The 23,130-nt window shown below is 36.7% G+C and overlaps 2 protein-coding genes across 7 annotated transcripts in view; one reads left to right on the plus strand and one right to left on the minus strand.

The window, feature by feature from the left end:
* LOC126870814 (BTB/POZ domain-containing protein Tiwaz) overlaps positions 1-10,518 on the plus strand; it is a 39,535-nt gene extending 29,017 nt beyond the window's left edge. For all 4 annotated transcript variants that reach the window (XM_050628836.1, XM_050628854.1, XM_050628843.1 and 1 more), the window contains exons 4-5: positions 7,792-7,997; positions 9,084-10,518. In XM_050628836.1, the coding sequence (XP_050484793.1) occupies positions 7,792-7,997; positions 9,084-9,592 (715 nt within the window). In that variant the 3' untranslated portion in view covers positions 9,593-10,518. The remainder of the gene's footprint in view (positions 1-7,791; positions 7,998-9,083) is intronic.
* A 3,174-nt stretch (positions 10,519-13,692) lies between these two features.
* Positions 13,693-23,109, minus strand: LOC126870784 (transcription initiation factor TFIID subunit 4). Of its 3 annotated transcripts, none has more exons than XM_050628832.1 (10): positions 21,456-23,109; positions 21,007-21,285; positions 19,482-19,598; positions 19,036-19,368; positions 18,134-18,280; positions 17,377-17,636; positions 17,128-17,294; positions 16,907-17,037; positions 16,620-16,802; positions 13,693-16,543 (listed from the first exon to the last, which is right to left on the minus strand). In XM_050628832.1, exons 1-10 carry the CDS (start codon positions 22,437-22,439, stop codon positions 16,265-16,267), a joined length of 2,880 nt encoding a protein of 959 aa, XP_050484789.1. In that variant the 5' UTR covers positions 22,440-23,109; the 3' UTR covers positions 13,693-16,264. The 3 variants fall into 3 exon arrangements, with proteins under 3 accessions (XP_050484789.1, XP_050484781.1, XP_050484792.1); XM_050628824.1 differs by having other exon boundaries at positions 18,134-18,283; positions 21,456-23,098; XM_050628835.1 differs by having other exon boundaries at positions 18,134-18,283; positions 21,070-21,285; positions 21,456-23,058.
* Between the last annotated feature and the right edge of the window lie 21 nt (positions 23,110-23,130).

Consider the following 23,130-nt stretch of genomic DNA (forward strand, 5'->3'; position numbering starts at 1 on the left):
TTAACTTGCTAGAAAAATACATAGTTAAAGATCATACGAACCAAGCTATTACAATATTTTTGTACAAAATTGACAAAAGCTACAAACTTGTAAATTAACATCGTATACATTGAAATTAAAAAATTTGTTCTGTACGTTTCTTCCGAGAAATTTCCCTCATAGAAGAAAATTCAAAGAAGATTACTTTCGAAGATAGATATCTCCTTTTGAAAAATAAAAATTCTCTATTTGATTGGAAGAAAAGATATCTAACGATAATAATCCCGCAGAAGTGATATTGAAACGGTGAAAAATAATCCGGTACCCCTGTGTTACTCGCAAAATTGATTTACGCCAGGTAAATTATCGTCGACACATAACGGAATCGCAGGAGATCGCATCGAAGATAGTCGTTTCCCAACCTGAGACACCTACAAGGATTTATACGCCACTCTTCGAGAAATGAACGACAATGGACAGCAACCATAATGATTGCGATGATGGATAGATAAGATTACGACCATGAGCAAGTTACGGGATAACCACTCGCAAACCCTCGCCTCGTTGAATATGGTTCCTAAATCAAGCTTTACTGAAACAGACGGAAAAAATGATTATATGTACACACAATTCCATATTATAGTCGGATATTGCAACAGAAAGTTACTCCTCTTGATGGCATCATAAATATCAAATGAAGCTTTATATTAATCATAATACTATGTTTAATGTCTACGGAAACAATTTAGGAATTCTTGAATGTACGATAATACCTTCAGAAATTTATAATGAATAGCATTGAGTTATTAGAGACTAAATCTATGGAATTGCTCTTATCTTCTATCGACTGTTTATTTATGAAGCGTTTAATTGAAAATGGAAAATCTCATATTTCCATAAAAGATTTCAGATAAATTTCTAGCATGGAGAATATTCGGAATCGAGATAGAAATCAATTGATGGAAATGATACGAAGACGTTGTGACGCCTGTTGGATTCTAGAGGAATCCTCTAGGATCCTCCTCTTTAGGATCCTCCACTAGTGATCTCTACGATTCAGGATTTTTGAAGTCACATGATTTTCTGAACCTTCAGAGTCCGTAGAAGTGTCAAGGTCCACGGAGGATTTAGGATTTCTAGAATTCCTACAATCTTCCAGGTATTCAGAATCTTTCGTGACTATGGAACCTCCCAAATCTATTATAGGTCATTGGTCTCCCATTCTCAATTGGTTGATCGTTCCAATTATTTCTAGAGTCTCAGAAATCTTCACACTCTAGCATCTTTCGCTTCTTTAGGATATTCAGAGTCTCCGGAGTCGTTGAGGTCTCCTGGATACATGTATTTTTAACTGTTCATTGAAATTAAAGAATGTATCTGTTAAAATGCATTTGAATAGTCGTTCGATCAATTTATAAATTCAATGAATTATTCTGCAGAATTAAACATTCCCTCCGTTGAATACAACAAGTTCGCAACCAAAAAACTACTTGTATATCCGTTTTTTATTTTATCATATTCATTTTTTCTACGCTGTTCTTATAAAAGCAATCCAGTCACGTAAGTATAGAAAGCCTTGTAAACTTGGAAATTTTATTTATTCTTCAACGATGAAACATCAATTGCAGCATAAAGTCAAAGGATTTATCCACTCTGAACAGAACTCAACGACGTCATCGTATTAACCACGTATTCAAGTCGTTCTATTCTAAAACTAATCCGAGGGGCCAGCATGATTTTCCGTCAGATATTTTCAGAAATTACGTAACCGCCGATCATTAGTTTGCGCTTCCGGTATCACGTAATCCCTAAAACATCGTCCATCATCCTGCCGGGCCGGAGAGTCCTGTTGAAGACTTAGCAAGGCCCTCGGGCTATCCCATAGAGATCCAGCTAGTCCTCGTTTCCTCGCCCTTCAGTCCAGCACGTGCAATTTGCCCAACTCTGACAAAGCGATCCTGTATTGGTCGAGACGTTTCGTTCATGCACACATACACACATGTGAACTCCTGAGTCCATTGTCGTTCGCATGCACCGAACGACGGCATATATTTTATGCACCTCTGGTACCAGCTTGTAACCGTGTAGTATTACCAAGCTCGAGTGACTCTTATTGTTAACTTTCCACGCTGGAACAAAGAATGTAAAACAAGTTTATAAGCCATTGATTGTAACAAAAGAAAAGTGAATTCTCGTTCGTGGAGCGGATACAAAAAAAAAACAAATATATTTACGAAAGAGAGGAATGAGAAACGATTGTCGACAAAAGCAGAGTTTGCGAATCACGTGCTGGTATTACAAAGAACGTTTATAGATAGTACAGAAAAAGAATTAAAAAAGAGAGGTATGTAGAAGGCTTTAAACTTTGATTAGATGAAGAAAGTTGTAATAAAGAGATTGTAGAATCTTCGGATCGTTGGTTCGCTTGAGATTTTGGACACTAATAGATTTTGTTATTTTATTTACAAATATTTTACGCTCCAAACTTGTTATAAAGTCAGATACTTAACATTTGTTGTAAAAAAGATTTGAGGCTTGCAGTATTCATTGAGAGCAACGAAAAATACTTAATCATACATAGTAGCAGTAATAGTAATAGTAGTAGTAGTAGTACTACTCACTTATGGAGACAGATTTTACATCGAATGAGTTGTTTTTGCGATTTACGTTGATTAAATATCCTTTAAATATCTGTCGTTTTAGCTAACAACTACAAACCTCTAAAATTAGATCCCTTTTTCCTTCGCAATTTACCATAAAATATCAAACAAACGCCAAAAGCGGTAGCTCCAGCTATCCAAACATTCACGCAGACGCAAGCAGAGTATCACAGCGAAAGTAATCAAGAAAAGGTAGATCAAGACAGCTTCAGGGGCCACGATTTGAGCAGCGTATTCACGCATCTACATAATCACGCTGGTATAAAGTCAGTCACGGTTGTTTACGTCGCACACACGCACATAAGAAGATTATAGTTGTGTGTGTATACCAAAAGCAGAGCAGGAATCTGAGTGATGTGAGCCGATCGTTTAGCGTTTTCCCATAGCGAGCGGATCTGACCCGGGATCGGACCTCGGCCGGTCGGTGGGCCCAAGAAATCGCCCCAGGTAATCACGGCGCTCGTCCTCCGCCCCTGGTACCGTTTCCTCCCCCGCACACCCACCCTTTCCAAGCCAGGATCCCCACGAACAACGCGCTCTTGGCCTTCTGGCACATACATCCTGCCCTTCTTTCCCCTTTTGTTCCTCGTCCGTACTTTCTCGCTTTTTTCACCTCTCAACACCAACCTCGCCTCTCCTATCCACCACCATCAGCTTCACCTTCGTTTCTTCTTCTCTTCTTCGTCATCTTGTTCATCTTCCAGCCTGGCCTCCTTTTCGCTACGTCAGCATCGTCCATTGTACGTTTTAATAAGGAAACGGAGTGGTCGTCTATGAAACGATCGTGTGTTTTATATCGTACGATGCACAGAAGAATCTTTATTTTCCATCAAATCGAAATTTAGTAGAAGTTTGAATCATAATTGGATTTTACCTTGGATCGTGATAACGACAGACGCTGCTGTCTCTCGTAACCCCGATAGAATACCGATTTTGATCACTACGTATATCGTAAAACTTCATCGAAAATAAGGAGGTCCTTTAACTTTCTCGACCATCCGAACCTTATATGTCCTTAAACGGCATACTCGAAAATATTTCAGTGAACTTTTACAGAGTTTGTTACATATTCAAAATACACAGAAATCGCGCCAAACTCGAAAGACCTAAGTGTGACACCTTACAATTTCTAAAGAAATAATCTAAAAGCAACAATTCTGCCATAGCAGAATTTCTAGTACATACCCTCCCTTACGTTACAACCTGTTTACGATCAGCAGTCGGAACGCAAAAAAACGCTGCATTCGGTTCTACCTCCTTGACGAAAGATAGACGTTCGCTATAAAACTCATGGCGCGGCAACGAGCAACTAATATTCGATAATGTTCTTCTTTTTGAAACGGAGAATTTCCGACCCAGGATTCACAGAATTTTCATTTTCTCGGGCGAGCAACCTTCTCATCCTTCGGTCTCGACTTTCGCAGTACCGTCGAGAAGAACGAGACAGAGCGAGGCAGAGTAAAAGAGACGGAGGATCGTCTCTCGGCCCGTATACACGTCTATACGACGCTATCGTCGTACCTACCCCGCGGTATTTTCTCTTTCTCTCTTCCCCGCTGAAGTCAGATCGCCCACGGGCCTCCACCAGGCCGTCGTTATTATATGTTATCGCCGTGGAAGGTATGGGAACCGGCCTGAGGGGGCACCGGATACCTACGTCGGTATTTCCCCCTCGTTGTGCCATAACGCACCATCGAGGTACACGAAGAACGGAGCTCTCCAGCTCTTGTTCCCTTTCTATCTCTATCTCTCTCTCTCTCTCTCTTTCCACCTTTCTCCTCTCTTTCTTTCATCTCGCTCAACGTGCTCGTTCTCCCGGCGGCCTTCGTCTTTAGCGCGCTCTTCTTCCTCCTGTGTCCCTCTCTCGTCCTTTTTCCAGGGCACTCGTCTATTATATGCTAAATTACGACGACCTTCGGCCGCGCACGCAGAACGTACCGCCTCTGCTATTGAAAAGCGCATCGATGCCTCTCTCGATACCGGATGACACGATCACGCGTGGGGGTTGAAACAAATTCGAAAGTTGAGAAAGCTGGGGATCACAGGGTTATTTAAAATTGACCGGCTTCTTCATAACGCATGGGTTAAGGTTTGTTGTCTTTGATTAATTAGCGCGAATTGTCTTCGATTAATTTGACTGACTTCCACGAGAAACTGTGAAATTAATTATTAGATATATTTGAAGAGCACGCGAGAGGAACACGACAAGTCTATTCTAATGGTAATTTCTCGATCTTGAACAAGTTGTCTGGTTCACAAATGCAAGTTTTCTGAAAGTAGGTAATAAATTTACAAAGTTTCGTAAACGATCAAGTCATCTCTTCGAGCGAGTTTCTTCAATAAATGAATAAGTCCACGATCAATCTGTTTCGAATGAGAGAACTTACGATGAACAGCAGTTTCTTCTAGGTGGATGTATCTTTCAACTTTCAAGATGACTTTTATTTTTTCAAATCGAACAGTAGCTGCCTCTTTTTAGTTATTTATATACTTACGTACTATTTTACTGTTATATATATGAATTAACTGTACTTTAAATTTCCTCACATAAAAATTACCGTTTACTTTGCGAACAAATTTAATCGAGTTACTAAGAAAACAAAATGTTACCATGCCAATTAACACGAATAATCTAACAACAAACTTTCTCATGAACGATACATCGCAGCTGTAAAATATACGAGTTGACTATTATATCATTTGACTGAGATAAAATTCCCAGACACTCGATGCAACGCGTTGGAAAATGTCACCAGGCACTTTCTAAATCTGAGTCGCAAAAGGTGGCACGGTTGGACCGCAGCTATCGCATCCGCATCCGCATCCGCATCCGTATGCCTCTTCGATATACATACATTGGCGTGTTCCTGTTATCGTCACGCCTCTAGATCACCAGAACTCATTTCCTTAATCTCTCTTCCTTGTTCGTGTTTTATTTTCCTTTAACGAACCGTTCGTATCCAGCCACGTTATCCCGTTATCCCGATTCATCCCGCGTCCGACCTTTCTCCATCCTGGCCGATCCAGAAGGCATTCGTTCCAGCAGCTTTCACGAAAATGATAGCGGTTGTACGTCTGTTCACCTCCGGCATAGTAGCCGCAATAAAGAGATGAAACTCGAAGCCGAGCGATGCTGATAATCGATCCGGTTGCCACGGGATTAAGCGATCGAAATCGCGCGCGTAATAAGCAACCCCCCGAAAAATATTTTAATAGTCGCGCCAATTTCGATCGTATCTTCGCTTTATTTTGTGACTTCATTGCGTCGATCGGATGATTCGAGTAAATTTTATCGATTCTCATCGATATTGGACTTTCTTTTAACAATCGAACAAATTTTCGTAGTACTCGTAATATGCAAATTCTGGCAGAATGTTGCAGCTGTTGGCCGTTTATCGATATACAGATATTCGGGTCAAAGCTTATGGTAAATGTTATGGCGGAAGATGTACCCAGAATCGTGTTTCAGAATTAAAGAGACGCCTCGCTGTTGCATCTGAGTTTACGACCGACTCGACAATGACAATTTCGACGTAGTTTTTTTACTGAAACCACCGCTTTTCATTCACATAACCGATGAGCCGTTTCTTTCAAAAATTTCCATTAGGTTTTCATTAATCCAATAAAATAATAACCGAACGCGCCGATACCCTTTAGTTAGCGGCACATTCGAGCCGCATAAATGACAAAATATGCATTTACGAGGTGACGTTAATCGATCCGGCTGCGTCGGTGATCGTCAATTAAAGCGAACCAAGGGAGGTGACTCGGTTAAAAAAATTGTTAGCCCGGAACAGCTGCGGCTCTCTTGGTCGCAACGCTACCGACATAACTCGGAGCGATTTTGGCAGGTGACCGGAATATCGGCACCTGCCTCGCCTCGACGAGACCTCTTCAATGCGAAAGTATAATTTATATGTCGCCGAGTACGAACAGCAGCGTACCCCCTTCGGTAAAATTGCTCGAGGATTTATCGAGTCAGTCGATCAGCGAGATTTAAAACGAACAAAACAAAATACCGTAAGCGTGTAACAAGCTTACAAACGACATCGTTTTATTCGAGAAATTAAGGAACATGGCAACTTAGCAAACAGATTTTCGAATCCAGACCGCTCACGTGGGTGTCGAACGAATTTATCTCTTTACATTTAGCTTTCAATTCTTTGGACCATAGTAGGATAAAAAGTAGCCTATCTTTTTCCAGTACTTATGACGTACATGCACAGTGGGATGTTTTTCATCCCACTTTGAAATATTAAGATAATTCAAAGCACAGCGGTTTACAGCGGTTAACTGATTTCGTTTTGTCACAGATATGAATAACACTCGTTTAATAGGTGTACAGGAAAGAACATGTATTAATTCAGCCGGTACGTGTTCATAACTCATTCAGAGTGGTCGTAATTTTAAATAAAATGTCTGTGCAATTAGAGTCTTTTTTTGTATTAAAATTCTGTACCCCAAAGAGTTAAGTTACAGGATGGAATAAAATATCGAATGTGCAAACTTTTTAATGAAGTATCATTAGATTAATAAATTATAGACGGATACATATAATGGTTAAAGGCGTCAATGCATCCCGTGCTCTGTAGAATCCAAGAATAACTTTTAGAATAATGTCAATTGCGAATTTTCTTCCTTTAAAAAATTCTTTAGTGAAAAATCTATTGAAGTAAAGGAAAGTGCTATTACTGATGTTCATATTATTAATTCTAGCGTGTGGTTCGGTACGCCTAGATACAGTTGGACAGATATTAATTCTGAATTAACAATACAAATTAGCATGAAATACGATATGTGTCTAGATATATACAATTGGACGAATGACTGTAAATTTTTGATCGGTAATGTATGTATTCGGCAAAATCTCATTGTTATAGACCATTGATATGCTTGAAATAAAAAAGATACATTCTGTTTCACACCCTTTTACATAAATAACAAAGTATTTGTGAAACGTTCTTGCAGCAATAATCATTAGTTATGACACATAATACATTATATGTCATCTGTAGAAGACATTTATACCCAGAATATTCATCGCTTAAAGAGTTAATATAAGGAAAAGTTATCTTAAGCACTTTAACCGTAAATTATCGAGGAAAGATACTTTAAAAGCAGAATAAATATTCTTCTAACGTGTATCTTTCAGGTATCCCGAGTCAAGACTAGCAAAATTATTCAACGGCAGCATCCCCATCGTACTGGACTCCCTGAAGCAACATTACTTCATCGACAGGGATGGCGGCATGTTCAGACATATCCTAAATTTCATGAGAAACTCCCGTCTACTAATACCAGACAATTTCGCCGATCTGGATCTGCTTTTAGAAGAAGCACGATACTTCGATATTGCGCGTAAGAGAAACTCTCTCGTCTTATCTTTGATCGTCGTAGTCCTCTGATACGTAGTCCTTTAATTTCCATGCGATTAATTCTTTTCAAACGGTCCTTTCAACGCTCAATTACTCAACGGAGAGGCGTACCGTTAAATACGAACAAGAAGAAAGTATTCAAATTGACGAAAGAGCCGGTATTACTTAATCTCGTATAAAAATCTTTGCGGTTTGGACGGACAACTTCCTTTGGCTTCTGTAAGAAGGAGAAAAGGGGAACAAGAGATCATGGTTCACCAACGATAAATCATGTTATCTGCATGGCAGAATCTCTTCTCAGATCATTTTTCCTGCCATTAACCGCTAATACCAGCAGCGTTAAAAGATCGCATTATAATGCATTAAAACGGGTAATATCTTGATGAACGAGAGCCACGGCGAAAGCACACGGGACTCGTGAAATCCCAACGGCTCACGGTATCGTTCGATCACGATCACGTCTCCTTGTCTCCAGTGTGTGCGATCGAAAAAAAGGTAAACAGAAGCGCAGTAATATATTAATCAATATGCGAGAATTCGGTACCGAGGTAAAGAGAAAGGAGACAATATCTTTTCCGAAGATTCTTTCCCAATCCTACCACATTCAACATTGTACCTTAACGTATTATATCAAGTAGTTAAATAACGAGCGTGTTTGTTTCTGGTAAAACTGGTCTTGATCTTTATTACATTATTTCTTCTTCGAAAATCAGATGAAACGTGTTTCTATTATTGATAGACTGGGGATTTTTTATGTATTTATGGGAAATTTGAAAATGCAATACGCAAAAATATATAACATATTACCTATTATTACATCTAATAGATGAAAAAGATTCTTTATCTGTATCCCATTTTTCAATTATATTCGTAAAAATCTGAATTCGCATAAATATCTGCAGTCTGACTAGCAGTAATTGATAAAAGAAGAAATTGTCTATAGCCGAACAAAAAGAGTTAAAAGACAATCTGTCAAAATAATAAATCGTATTCACGACACATCACTTTAAATATCTATCCACTTATCTTCCAAATTCCGAATGAACTCATCTCTACATTGTTTTTCCAGCTATGTGCAGGCAGCTGGAGCAAATGAAAAAGGAGCGTATAAAAAACGGTTCCACGACGACCACCACGATGTCTTCTTCGTCCCCGAGTCCACCGCCAACCAATCAACTAGGCAACCGTGGCACAGGATGCACAACGCTACCGTGTAACCGAGACTCTGACAAAATCCGCGCCAACGAAGGGAATTGTAACTTCGAGTGCGTGGCCCTTCACGTCAGCCCAGATCTGGGGGAACGAGTTATGCTGTCTGGCGGTCGCGCGTTACTGGACGAGGTGTTTCCGGAAACGACCCAGGCGGTAATCGACGCTCGATCTGGCGTTGCTTGGCACCAACAGGACGCTCGTCACGTTATCAGGTTCCCATTGAATGGTTACTGCAAACTGAACTCCGTGCAGGCCATCACCAGGCTTTTGAACGCGGGATTCCGCGTGGTAGCCAGCAATGGTGGCGGCGTGGAAGGGCAACAATTCTCGGAGTACCTATTCGTTCGACAGGCTATCAACACTTGACGGAACACCGCTCATCAGCGGAAGACTAGCTCGAGGACGGTTCGTTGCCTTCAACGCGACCACGATCCCGAGTGAAACTGTCCAGGAGAACTCTTCAAGACTGCGTCACGAACGATGATGATCCGATTGTTCTGGCGGACGGAGCACCTTCGTGTCCGAGATGTTGCGCGAAGATAAGATATCGTAACTGTACGTTGATTCTTCGTTCGAGGGAATACGATGACCGTCGGTGATGGAACAGTTTGTACTTTCTTGTAATATAGCGGTTCCCCATGTTCTTTAGATCGACGAATTTTAATTCATTCTTTTATCCTTATTAAGGACCAACGTTGAGTTAACGCAACATTTATCGAATTCGCTTAGTATGTTACTTTTTTCACCACCAGATTTTGCGTTTAGATTCTACGATTTTATAAAATTTAAAGAAATGTAAGTATTTGTAATGTTATGATAAACTATTATTACTTAGTCCTTAATGAGTTAAATCGACCGATCTTGACTCTGACAATTGGATAGGCAGCCATGTAATCGTAAATTTCATTTCCTTTTGCGATTCTTGTATTCTGTGATATATATCGAGTTTCGGGGATTCCTTTCGTTGATAGATGTTTAATTATATGAACCACTACTGTGGTTCATAGCATTGAAAAATCTATTACCTGGGTAGAAAGAGACAATTATATATGTATAATTAGGTTTTGCAGGGTATGTATATTCTTGATAGAAGGTTTCGATTTTTGTCCAGATTTCCAACTACAGTTACGATAATGAATGACAAATGTAATGAGTATTTACACTTTTGTATCGAATCGATGTTTAAATTTAATTTAATTACGTGAGGGAAGTCAAACAAGAACAGTCGTTGTATTCTTGGAAATCATTTGGAATAAAATCGAAGTTCATTTACATTGAATTTTATTCGATAATTCCGAACGTTTAATGAATCGAGTGCCTTGAGTTACTACGCGTCTTTACGTTACAGATGTTCGACTCTGCATAACGTTAATGAAATTACTACTGGTGCGGCGTGTAATTTATAATTATAAGAATTACCGTTAAAATCGTTTCAATTCTTTAAGAAAATCGGGCTAAGAAATATAATCTTCGCGGTTGTATATCGTCGAACGGTATCATCACGCACGCTCGTGACCCACTTATGCATATAAGTACGTCGGGTGTGCCGCTTCTTACTTTGCTCTTATTTAATAAGGTGTACCTATATGTATTTAAATGCCATATTAATTAATGTAAATACCGCGAATAAACGTGTATCTATATCGATATATAAATATATATATATAAAAACTGCCGACATCTAGATGCGGAACATTCGACAACGAAATAATTCGCGTTGATCTCATCGACTCAAGCTGTGTTTCTAATTAAATAAATTAGACAGAAGCGACCTTCTACCACGAGAGAAACGAACGAATAAAATTAACAAAAGGAAAAAAGAGAAGAAAGAAAGTTCTTTGTATCGTTTCTTTTAATTCGAAGCTTCGCTAAAGTCTCGCGAGTTCTGATCCGCTTCACCGACTGTCCCGGTTATTAACGCGTTGAAAGAAGGAGAATAGTTTCTAATCTTCGATAAGACACTTGCTACGATAACTATCGTTTCGATTGATTTAATAAAATGTTTATTACTTGAAACCGTGGAAACGATGGTGCTTTATTTCGCGCGGGTCGCGAATAACTCATCACCCGAGTCACCGTCCCTTTCACCAATCGATGCATTAAATTTTAAAATTCACTAACGAAACGATTACGAGCGATTACGATTACTGGATGTTATTTAAATGTCTGCTTATTTGAGAGATATATCCTCGCGATACGAGAGAGAAAAATTGTAAAAGCGGCGAGGAGGACCGCTGGGTTCGGTCAGTTCTCGAGAGGAAAAATAAAATCTGACGGAGAAACCAAGCGGAATAAAACCATTAGTCGGACAATTCAGTTTTCGTAACGCTCCGGTATAAAAATTCGATAGGCTCTAAACTGGTTACGCGATATCTGCTTTCGACTTTTCCACCTGATTGTGAGCAACTCGAGCGTCCCACGCGCTGACCTTTCGCTCTGATGACTTTCAATCGATGCGATGACTTTTGAACGCCGCGGACAATAAAAAACAAAAAAAGAAGATGGCAGTAAAAAATTATTGCGTCGCCGGTTCGCGTTATTATTCGTTTTAGACACGGTGACTGGCCATATCATTTTACGAACCACCCAGCTTCCCAACGATCTAAAAGAAAACCTTCCCTGATAACTAGCGAAGGACAGAGACAATGGTAATAACCAGATTTATAAATCCACCTAACAATAGATCCCTCGTAGCGCTAGACAAAGAGAAAAAGGGGGCAGCGCATGGAGAAAGAACAAGAGGAAGAAGAAACGGAGGTGGAGAAGCAGGAGAGAGCAAAAGAGCTCGGAACAGCGTTGATCACGTAACCGCGGGAATAAGGGATAAAGCGTACAAACGTCATTGCCTCAGGCCCCGTTTCCATGGTTACCGTGAACTCAATATCCGCGATGCCTGGGGGTAGTACAGGCCGCGGGCTGTCATCCCTCGAACCTGCCGAGTAGAGAGCCCAACGCTCTGCTTCGACCCTCTCACCCAACTCTCTCTCATCCTATCTCTTTCTGTTCGCAGTTCTGTTTTCCTTCTTCCTTTATCTTTTCATCTATCCTACCTTATTGTTTCCGTCATTTTCTTTACAATCCCCTCTTTTTTCTACAACTCCTCCCCTTTTCTCTGCTCTGTATTTTCCCCTTCATTTTTCTACGTTCCTCTTTTGTCCTTTCTATAATCCTGTTCCCCTTTTTCCCCAAAACTCCACTTTTTTTCATCCCTTTCCTCAGTTTCTTCTATATCTTTGTAACTACCACTCCTTTTTCTCTGTCCCTCGATTGTCCACCTTTCTTCTGTTCTTCCTCTCTTTCTCTCTCTCTCTCTCTCTCTCTCTCTCTCTCTCTCACCTCTCCTCTTCATGCTACCTATTGCACATTTTACCACCCACCCCAACGTTCTCCGTCTCTGTCGAGCAACGGCTTGATTATATTCCATTTCTGGATCGCCTCGGGGCCGCCTCAGTCCCAGGTCCTTCAATACACGACACGAGGCGAAGTAGCCTTTGGCGTCAACATGGAAGACGGGCTTGAAATTCGAGAATACGCCGGGACGCAACGCTACCCATTGTCTGCATGAAGGCTGAACGAGCGATATTTTTCACGATATCAATCCTCCGCTAACCACGATAACCGCAATTCCATGAAATCGTGATATGTTTTTAATCTGTCATCCCAAGCTACTTCGGTATATTTTCTTCTGTTTTTTTTTACATTTTACTCATTTACTTCCTGTAAGGGTATTCTTTTACTTTCTAATATCTTGTTGTATGATTAGCGTAAATTTTATGTACTTAAATAACGACGATAATTAAAGTACATATATATATATATATATATATATATATATATATATATATATATATAGTTACGAAGAAGAAATTATGGTCGCGACAACATCAAAGACACGAAGCAAATGTGCAAATGGTCGACCATTTGGCAGTTTCTTTAAATGGAATCTTGTACCGAACATTGCCTGAGATGATAGCCCAGCGATACATAATCACAATCTGATAACTTTTAACACGCTTATATTACATAATTGACTTCCTGCCACATGTGTTTTATTTCACGAACAAAGATAAAAATCTTACATAAGTCATTCAATGGTTACTGAAATTTTGCTAATGGATTGTTTAATTGAACTTAAAAAAAACATTTACTACATAAATACATCCATCAAAAAAATGTATCATAAATACAAATGAATATATTAAAACAAAAATGGTACAATAAAAATGATATTTACTCGATTATACTTCCAGTATCTTAATCGTTTAATGTTATAAATACATTAACAGCCCGAAACTTTATGAACTTATAATTTCACGGAAGCTATACTTACAAGCCGAACTATAACAAGAAAAAACAGAATTTTATTCCTTTTCGAAAAAACTCAACGTACCCCGCATAAAGATCATTTTCCTTTTTTACATGACAAAAAAAACAATTAGAAGCCTAAGAATAAAAAATTCGGGCTATTCTTTGGTGAAACTTATTCTTGTGTTTTATTATCTCTCGGTTACGATTTATCCAATTACAATTTGTAAAAATATCATACTGTACCAAAACTGCTATGTACCTTTAGTATTTTTTTTTTGTTTCTTTACATTCCTCTATTTATATATTTATATTAATAATTCCACCTAGTGGCAGTTAGGAGAACATTATAATATAACTAACTTCGGAAATTTGCGTTTTTTTTTCATCGAGCTCGTAAAAAATGATGCAATCATTCTAAAGAGGAACACGCAGCTAAGTAAAAATTTCTTACACTGTGAAGTGCGCGGCAAAAAGTATGGTACAAGTAATTGTATGTGCGCCTTTTCTGATAAAAGTATATAGCTACTAAAAAACGAATTATTTACATGTTATTACTCGAATAATGTTGCTTCAACGATCTGTTTTGTTTTTTTTCTTTTTTTTTAATTATAAGCTCTCTCTCTCTCGCTCGCTCGCTCGCTCGCTCTCGCAATGAAAAACTTATATCAATTGCTATTATATATATTTATATATAAAAAGGCAATCATTTCTTGGTGCACGCAATAACAAATAGAATTATGTAGCTGAGATCAATATTGCAATCATATATCCTTGCACCCATTACGCTTTAAATAATTTTTTCCTCTTTTCTTTTTCTTTCCTCTTTTGTACTGATCCACCTCATAATTAATCAGCGCTATGGATAGTCAAAGTTAATAGTTCGGTTTAACTTAACATCTTTTACGCAATTCATCAGTCTTGTGCGCGTATTATATTTTAAATCGATATTGAACCGTTGAAGCATAACGTTTCACGTAATTGTAACTGAAATGTTACGTTAGACTCGCTTTTATTCTCCCGTTATTTACACTAGAAGACTCACAGGTGTACGTGCCTTTGCAATATATTTTACTTTTCTTTCTTTTCGAATGCCTATCAGGAAGTGTTATCGTGCATTCCAAAAAATGTGGAAGCACGAAAATCATCGAGCAATTACAGTTAATCCAGATTATCAGAATACTTTAGACTTCTTCTTTTTATTATAATTCCTGTTTGTACTCGGATAATCTGAAATAACTATCTCACGCGATTTGCTAAAAAAAAATAAATAGTATACCTCGTATTGTATCATTCTGTAACTCCAAACTACAGCAGTACAATAGAAAAACTTCTATTATTGCCTCAACAAACTTATATCAAATTTATATTACAGCTTATAAAAATCGATGATTTCTGGTATCGGCATCAGTGTATAGTATTTATGTTTATATTTAAGACAAGAATTCACTATCTATGTTCCGTACGTAAATCTGCAAAAATGAACATGAATCATTCAAGATTAAAAACCTTTTTATAACGAAGGTTACCATGGAAAATCTAAACTGATATTATACTAAAAATCAAATCTGTACGTAATAAATGATACATGCGTATATGCATACATGTATGTATTGATGGTTCTGCATATGAGACATATACAATGATTTCCTTTTTTTATCTTTTTTTAATGTTGCACAAGAATCTATTTCGGACACGTGTAGTGTAAGACGCTCATGTGATGAGCAAGTTAGGAAAGATTGATATCTTTCTAAATATTCTGTTCGATAATAGGCACACGTACATCTGCAGCAAATTCTTTTACATTATAAATCAGGTACACGCTTTTTTTTCAATCGATTATATAAAGCATATTTTTCTCTGAAGATTAGCAAAAACTGTACTAATTCCGAAGAGGAAATATAAATGATTAAATTAACATCAATCGAAGAAATATCCGTAATTCTTACTTTTGTAAATATTTCTTTAATAAAAAACGTAACAGCTAATTCTTTTATAAACACTGAAAATGTAGATTACAACATAATATACTGATAACAATTCCATCTTATTGTGGAGAGTAGCTATATTCTGTTGTACCAACATTGAAATTATCACTATTTAGTATTTTATACGTAAGGTATTGTACAAATTATTCCATACTTTTTGGACAGTGTGCTCACAGTATGTTATTACATTACAGATTGCAAAAATACGATTTATTATGTTAACAAAACACGCACTCTTTATACTGTCGCTACAGTGTCCAAAAGTATAGGTCAAGTGTTACAATATAGTAGGCATATACATAAATGACAATATACACACATTCATTCGGCATACATTCACCATATAACAATACTTATATATGGCCACACAACATCCTTTCCATAAAGAGACTATCCAAGACTGATCATCAGGCATGTGCTTATACACATTGCTCTTTCCAATGATGCAATTTTGTGTTGAAAAATAAAGAACAATCTATTATATTACATTTAAAAAATCTTCAGTCATTTACAAATAGGGAAGCCTATCGACACGGTAGAAATAATCTTATCTTGGATGTATATGGAATCCCGACGTGATTCGTAATGAATTTCATTGTATGTAACTTATGAAACACTGTACAATGCAACGCACACTAACGTCACATGATTTGTCAAGGTCCATTGAGGCCAGCTCACACAAGACCATGTAGATAGAGCGCCAGATATCGGGCGGGTCACTTAAGTTCCTGCCCTTTATAGAACATCACTTCAAGTATGATTTATAGAGCATTGTGCTCCTACACGTTTCTTTTTCTTGTTCAAGAAGGAACAATAAGTCTCTGAAATTCACTTTCTTTAAACGTGGTTTCATTGGCATTTGTCTGTTAATCCCAGTCGCTGAAGCGTTCAAACCAGAATTACTGCCAGGACTATTGACAGACACCCCTATGTCAAGTCTAGGCTTCTTACGTGGACCGATTGCTCTCAAAGCTGTCAAGTTTGCTTCCCTTTGCCTTAATTCCTCCATTTCTGCACGTTGCATCTATATGAAATTTCAGATGCTAATTAATTCTTCTTACGCTATATTTTTTTCTAAATTTATATATTTGTGAAAGTACCTCTTTAGCTTTTGCCTTTAACTTGGCTTGTTCTGGATCCTCAGTTTTTGCGCGACTTTTTGCCGCACGTAAAAGTATTTCTCTTTCTTGTTCTTCATGTCTTCTACGTTCCACTTTATCCAAATCTTCTAAAAATTTTAATTGTGCCCTAACATCCTGTGTTACTTCGTAACGTGGGTCCACCTGTAACCATTATACATTATTTATGCTAGAAATACTCGATTTGATTAACAATTATGATATAAAATTGAATCCTCATTCAATTTATTATAATCTGTGAACTTCACCTTTATCAAATCGGCTCTATGTTCTGCTACCACTGCTAATTTTTCTACTAAATTTTTTAACCTTTCTTGTACAGCATGAGATATTAACGCCGCAACTTCTTGATTAGGTTCTTCTAATCCATAACTGGAAACTAAAGAATAAGTTTATATCATATCTATGTCACATATGTTATATATACTATATCACGTATTCACATCGAACAATTGACAGAGGTAACTACCGATTTGTTTTATTCTTTGCTGTAATGGTGTCATATGTAAGAATACTTCATCTTTACAGGATCTGATTTGTGTTCCAACAAATTCTGTAGAACCAAGAATCCTTTGCGATTCTTCGGCGAGATTAACACCACCCATAGCTGCGACATCATTGATATCGTCATCTCCCCTATTTAACCAAAATAAGCGTATATATATAATGAATAAACATTACAAAACAATATGACAAACAACAAAAAATCGTTGCTTACGTGTATCCTGCAGACGAAAATGTCTTTTTTTCTTTTTCTTTAGTAACTGGCTTTGGAACAAAAGAAGGCACTATGGCTTTATTAACAGTAGTGGCTGTGTTGACTGTTTTGCCTTGCGTTATGGTTGGAACTGTTTTAACAACAGTTGTAATAGGTGGTTTTTGAATTGTAGGCACAGTAGGTCGTATCCCAGTTATCGCCGCCGTTGATTTCACAGTATATGGTGCAGGACTACGAACTGCTGTTGTGACAGGTCGTATCTAAAACAATAAGTACTTTATAATTTACTTCAATCTAATATTGAGGAATCTAATCTAATTTTAACATATAAATGGCCAGTTGAATTTTTCGGATCGTACCTACACAGACAGCGGACGACATTTGGATACAAATACATGAAAATATAATTTTTATATATTGCTTGTTTTGAATATATATATATGGTTTATATTTATATAATATAGTTTTGAATATATATTTATTTTAGAATCTATTTTTTCGTCGTCCTCTAAATGTGTAATGATATCCAACTAGTCATTTACATAAGTCTAAAAAAAAGACAACAAATAAAAAGATATTTTATAAAAATGGATAATCGTAAGCAAGTAGTACACCAATCATTAACAACCAAGAATCAGAGCATTAATTTGTCTCTATTATGGAAATTAAATTACATAGCTTATATATACAGCAATATATTTACAATTCAAATAATATATTCTAATGTAACAAAATTAAACCTCTTCTTATATCTTACCAGCCTTTGTTGAACTGGCTGAGCAGGTCGTGGGACTGTAGTTGTAGCTGCAGGTAGTGGAGCCATTACTCTTACTTGTGTAGTTGGAGTAACTGCAGTTACAGGAATTGTTGCAGCTGTCACAGCAACAGTTGGTCTAAGCTGATTCTGCTACATTATATTATAAAATACATTAATATTAAGCAAATAGTATAACCAAATTGAGAATTGCTATCAATTACTTTCAATAACAAATTCATCAATATACTGTACATAATAATACACTAATCTATTGATAGATACATCAGAAAATTATTTTTGAGATTATACTAATTATACTCTTTGGTTTCTTCTACTTTTCAGTTTAACTTTGTCTGATAAAATTTTAATATCTCTTTTTTACATTTGAACAAAATTTTTAAACATAAAACTACTTTCCAAGTTTAATTTATAAATAACCTGCCATAAAAAGACTTTGGATGTTAAAGATCATCTTTTATCACCTTTTTTTTTCAGAAACTGCAAAATACATGTCTTGTACAAATCTCAACAACAATCTCTCTCAGTGATACGACTTAAAACTCTGAAATATCAACATAGATCAGTGCTGTCCATGAAGGAATCTTACGCGATTTTTTATTCGTCTTCACGCGTTATCGCTATAAAAGGAAGAAAGTTTAGAAAGATATCAACAAGTCTGACATATGATTTTCTTCTTCTCTTATTTGAGTCTAAAAGCAGAAGGCAATATACGAGAATGGGAAGAATCCACTTTATTCGCAAGTAGTACTTATACAGCACTGATATACACATATAAATGTAGACACAAGATAACATTATATGTAAACTATGTGTTTATAATCTGTACACACTATTCATGAACAATTTCTACAAACTGTTTGTAAATTTATACGAGACTTTACCTGTGTTACTACAGGAGTGGTAGATGTTACGGGAAAAACAACATTGGCTGGAGGGGGTTTTATTCCCTCTATGACCAATTCTTTTGTAACAAGAGATTGACGTAAAAGTGGCAAACTTTTCTTGAGAAATCCAATCAGACATGGTTGTGGTGATGCATTTAATAATCGTTCAAGCCTATCACAGAACTCTTCAGGTTCAACTTTAGTATCAATTAACTCTTGTATTAAAGTCCGAACATTTCGCTCCACCGCTTTAGGTTCTCGACTAGACAACTCTAACAAGTTTGCTAAAAATTTACGGCACTTTTCTTTGGTATTATCTGTAGTTGGACGCTATAATTAAAAAAAGACAGCGTAACCAACTTAATACACTATAAGCAAAATTATTGGTTACATTTAACAACTAATATACACATTTCTTTTTAGTAATTGCATGTAATACATACTGGTGTAGATGTCTGAACTGTTTGAACAGTAGTAACAGGTGGAGTAGGAGTACTTGAAGCAGCAGCAGTTACTGTTGATGGAGTTGTAGTTGCTGTTGTAATAGTTGCAGCCACAGTCTGTACAAATAAACAGATACTATAAGATTTTCTATATTTAAAATTAAACAAAGAAAATAAACTTTTATTTGATAATTCTACGTTTAAAAAATTAATAAATATATACACTTTTCTTTAAATGATATTTATGAATTTGTAACTTCTGTAAAATTCTATATGAATTACAAAACTGCAATGTCATTCAAAAGTATTTAGAAGCATTTTGCAGCATTGCTAAAAATAAAATATAAACAGCAAATTTATGATATGAATAATAATTTTATATATAGAACATGCTTTTATATTTAAGTTTATAAAAATGTTCGTAGCATCACATTTTCCTTTTTCTATTTCTACAATTATAATCTACATATGTCCTCTATATGCATGCTGAACTTCTGATTCTTCAAACACAAAATCTACATTTTTATGATTTTCTCCATTATTTTTATTATTTTAAGAAATCAGATGTCAATAGATACATATATTGTGATTTGATACAATAAGTTTAATGGTATTATGTATTAAAGACGCACTTGTACCTTGTACAGACTCGTAATTTCTTTTACTATATTATTCTTTAATTGTTTTTTATTAAGCTGTACATAATATACTTGATTTTATTTTACATACATAATTACTGTACATGTTTGTAGAAGAAATATTTTATAAGGAACTAATAAATGCATCAACTTAATAAAATATAATTTTTTATATATGAAATTCTAGCAGAAAATTAATACATGAAGAATCAAGAATGTTAACTTCATATTTATCTTTTTCAACTAATAATTTTTAAATTACCTTGAATATAAATTACTATGATTTGGAAATAATTTCTAAAGTTGTGTAAATATGAATTTCATTTCAATGAAAATAAAAAATTTACATAAATATGAAGAAAGTGTCATTGTTCTATTATAAATAATTGCAATAAATATATAAATGTCTTTACTTTCCAAAATTTCAAAAATTAGTTACTCTATGATACCCTTAACCAATATAACATGCAATATCTATACGAATGATAATAGCATTGAATTTAATAAAATAATTGCATATTTAAAAAATGTAGAAAGTCTGTCTACAATAAAGAGGCATCCCAGCAAATAAGCCAATACAAAAATAAAACTTTCTGTATACTACATAAAACTTCTGTTTTATGACAATTGGATATTTTTATAAATCCTTAAATCAATAATATAATATGTAGATATAAATTCTTTCTTTGCATATATCAAAGTGATATTTGTACACCTAATTATATTTTAAAGAAAACTTCATATGATTGAAATAACACAAAGATAGAATGAAAGAATATAAACATAATACATAGCCTTACCAATAACACCATTCCAACTAATGGCACAAACTAAAAATCTACTACTGCACTACATCGAGTCTTGTAAGAGGTATAAGAGTGCGTCACCTGAATAGATTTTCTTAACGTGGCGAGTGGTGGGCCAGTGAACTGTGTGTTCAGCCTACTTACAGCCGGCACTGAGGCTAAGCGATAGGTAGTGCCCGGAGATGGTGCAGCAACCACTGCATTTCCTGCTATACTATTTGGTGTAACTGTAGTACCACCAGGTGTACCTGCTGTTGGAGCTGGCCCTACCCTTAGTAATTGAAACTGTCCAGTTTCTGTTTTTAATAGTATATGACCCTGAGTTCCAGGTTGAAGACCATGTAATGTTTGCAATGTTATCTAAAAAAAAATTTTTTTTATTTTAAAACAATTAAAACAGTAAGGACATTAACGCACACATAATAGAAGCCAAAATTTATCAAAAAATATTTTTCAATACAATATCACAGATTATTCTTGATAATAAAATAATAAAATCAAAATTGGTTTATAAACTACAAATATCTTACCCCTGGACCTCCAGGTCTTGTTCCAAGCATGTGTGGACCAATCACTACTCTAGATGCAACTTGCTTGCCTGCTTGTTGTCCTGTCACCGGTGTGGCAGGACGCATTGCATTAACATTAAGAATTTGCACATTGCTGGGTACTATCGTAGATGTAACTCCAGCTTTACCCTGTAGTGCTGTGCTGACTGTGCCAGCCACAGAAACAGGAACAGACATTGGAACAGAAACCATGCCACTTTGTGCTACACTAGTCTTTATCACCAAAGCTGCACCTGTCGGCTTATTTACACTAGCAACTGTTTGACTGCCTGTTTCACTGACAGAACCAACATTAGAAACATTTGACGCTGTCTGTAACACTGCCGGTGAAGTTATTCCCAAAGTACCATTGGCCAATTGTCCAACAGTTTGTGCAGGAAAAGAAAGTTTGTTATTTGCATTAGCTACCCCTGTGGTTGCAATTACTTGACCAACAGTAGGATAAATTATTTTGACAGGTTCATGTGTTTTGGTAAGGCTTGGTATATTTGTCGTTTGATTGCTGGTCACTTGGTTTGTAGTAGCTTGATTGATATAAGCAGCAGGGGGGACTGCTGACTGTGTATGCTGTTGCTGCTGTTGCTGCTGTTGTGTAGTAACCTGTGGCGCCACTGTGTTTGAGGTAACCACGTTTACAGGGAGAAGAGTACTCGTGGTAATAGACTTCGTGACTTCTTGATTCATCAGACTATTTACTGTAGTAGCACCGCCACCGTTTGAAACCCCATGTTTCTGTGGTTGTACCGCGGTGATGGTGCCCCCGTTGGAAATACCACTGTTCACCTGATGATTCTGCTGGCTGACTGATGCAGAACTTACTTGGTGACCAGATACAGCTGGCGTAGATGTTACCAGTTGTGTTTCAAGGGAGCCCACTATCGCGTTCACTGCAGATTCATCGACGTCCGTGCTCAGAGCTTCCTCCAGAAACTTAGCTGACGCCATTTTCTTCCAAGCTCCAACTGTAAACTGATCTACGCATGCGCCTGTCGCAAATTGTTCCCATGGTGCATTGCCCCCCCCACCATGGCTAAAAATTATACGCGGCCTTTCTTCTGTTTACTTTCCACCAATCTCACATTCATCGATGTTTCTCACCATTGTGAAAAATTCTATCAATCTTTTCCTAACTCAGCCACGAATTACCATGTTCTTTACTTCTTCTACATCGGAAAAGCAATTATCGCCATATTACATGCAACGTCGATCATTTATGTTATGGCTGTCAATACACGGCATGCAAACACGTCACCCGCCAAAATGGCTATCTTCGAAACTATAAAATAGTACACGGCTCGCATTTTTAACAACATTATATTGATATATAAATCGAAAAATTATAAACATGTATAAAAATTTTCAATCCCTGAGAGCTCTGTACATTTACTTCCTTTAAGGATGCTGTTACTGTTAGTAACAGTTGCCTTAAACAATATGTGTTCCATAATCAATCATTTCATAAGCATCTATATCCTTTTCGCGTTCCGCAAACTTTCTCAATTAAAACACATCAAAATTGTAAATAAGACTGAACGATTTGCGCTGAAGACGATTCTAACGCCCCCTGACAATGAAGAATTAAAATTTAATTGCTACCTCAATTTTTGGCGGTACAATCTATCTTGTATTATTTAAT

This window comes from Bombus huntii, chromosome 1, assembly GCF_024542735.1.
Source record: "Bombus huntii isolate Logan2020A chromosome 1, iyBomHunt1.1, whole genome shotgun sequence".
NCBI lineage: Eukaryota > Metazoa > Arthropoda > Insecta > Hymenoptera > Apidae > Bombus > Bombus huntii.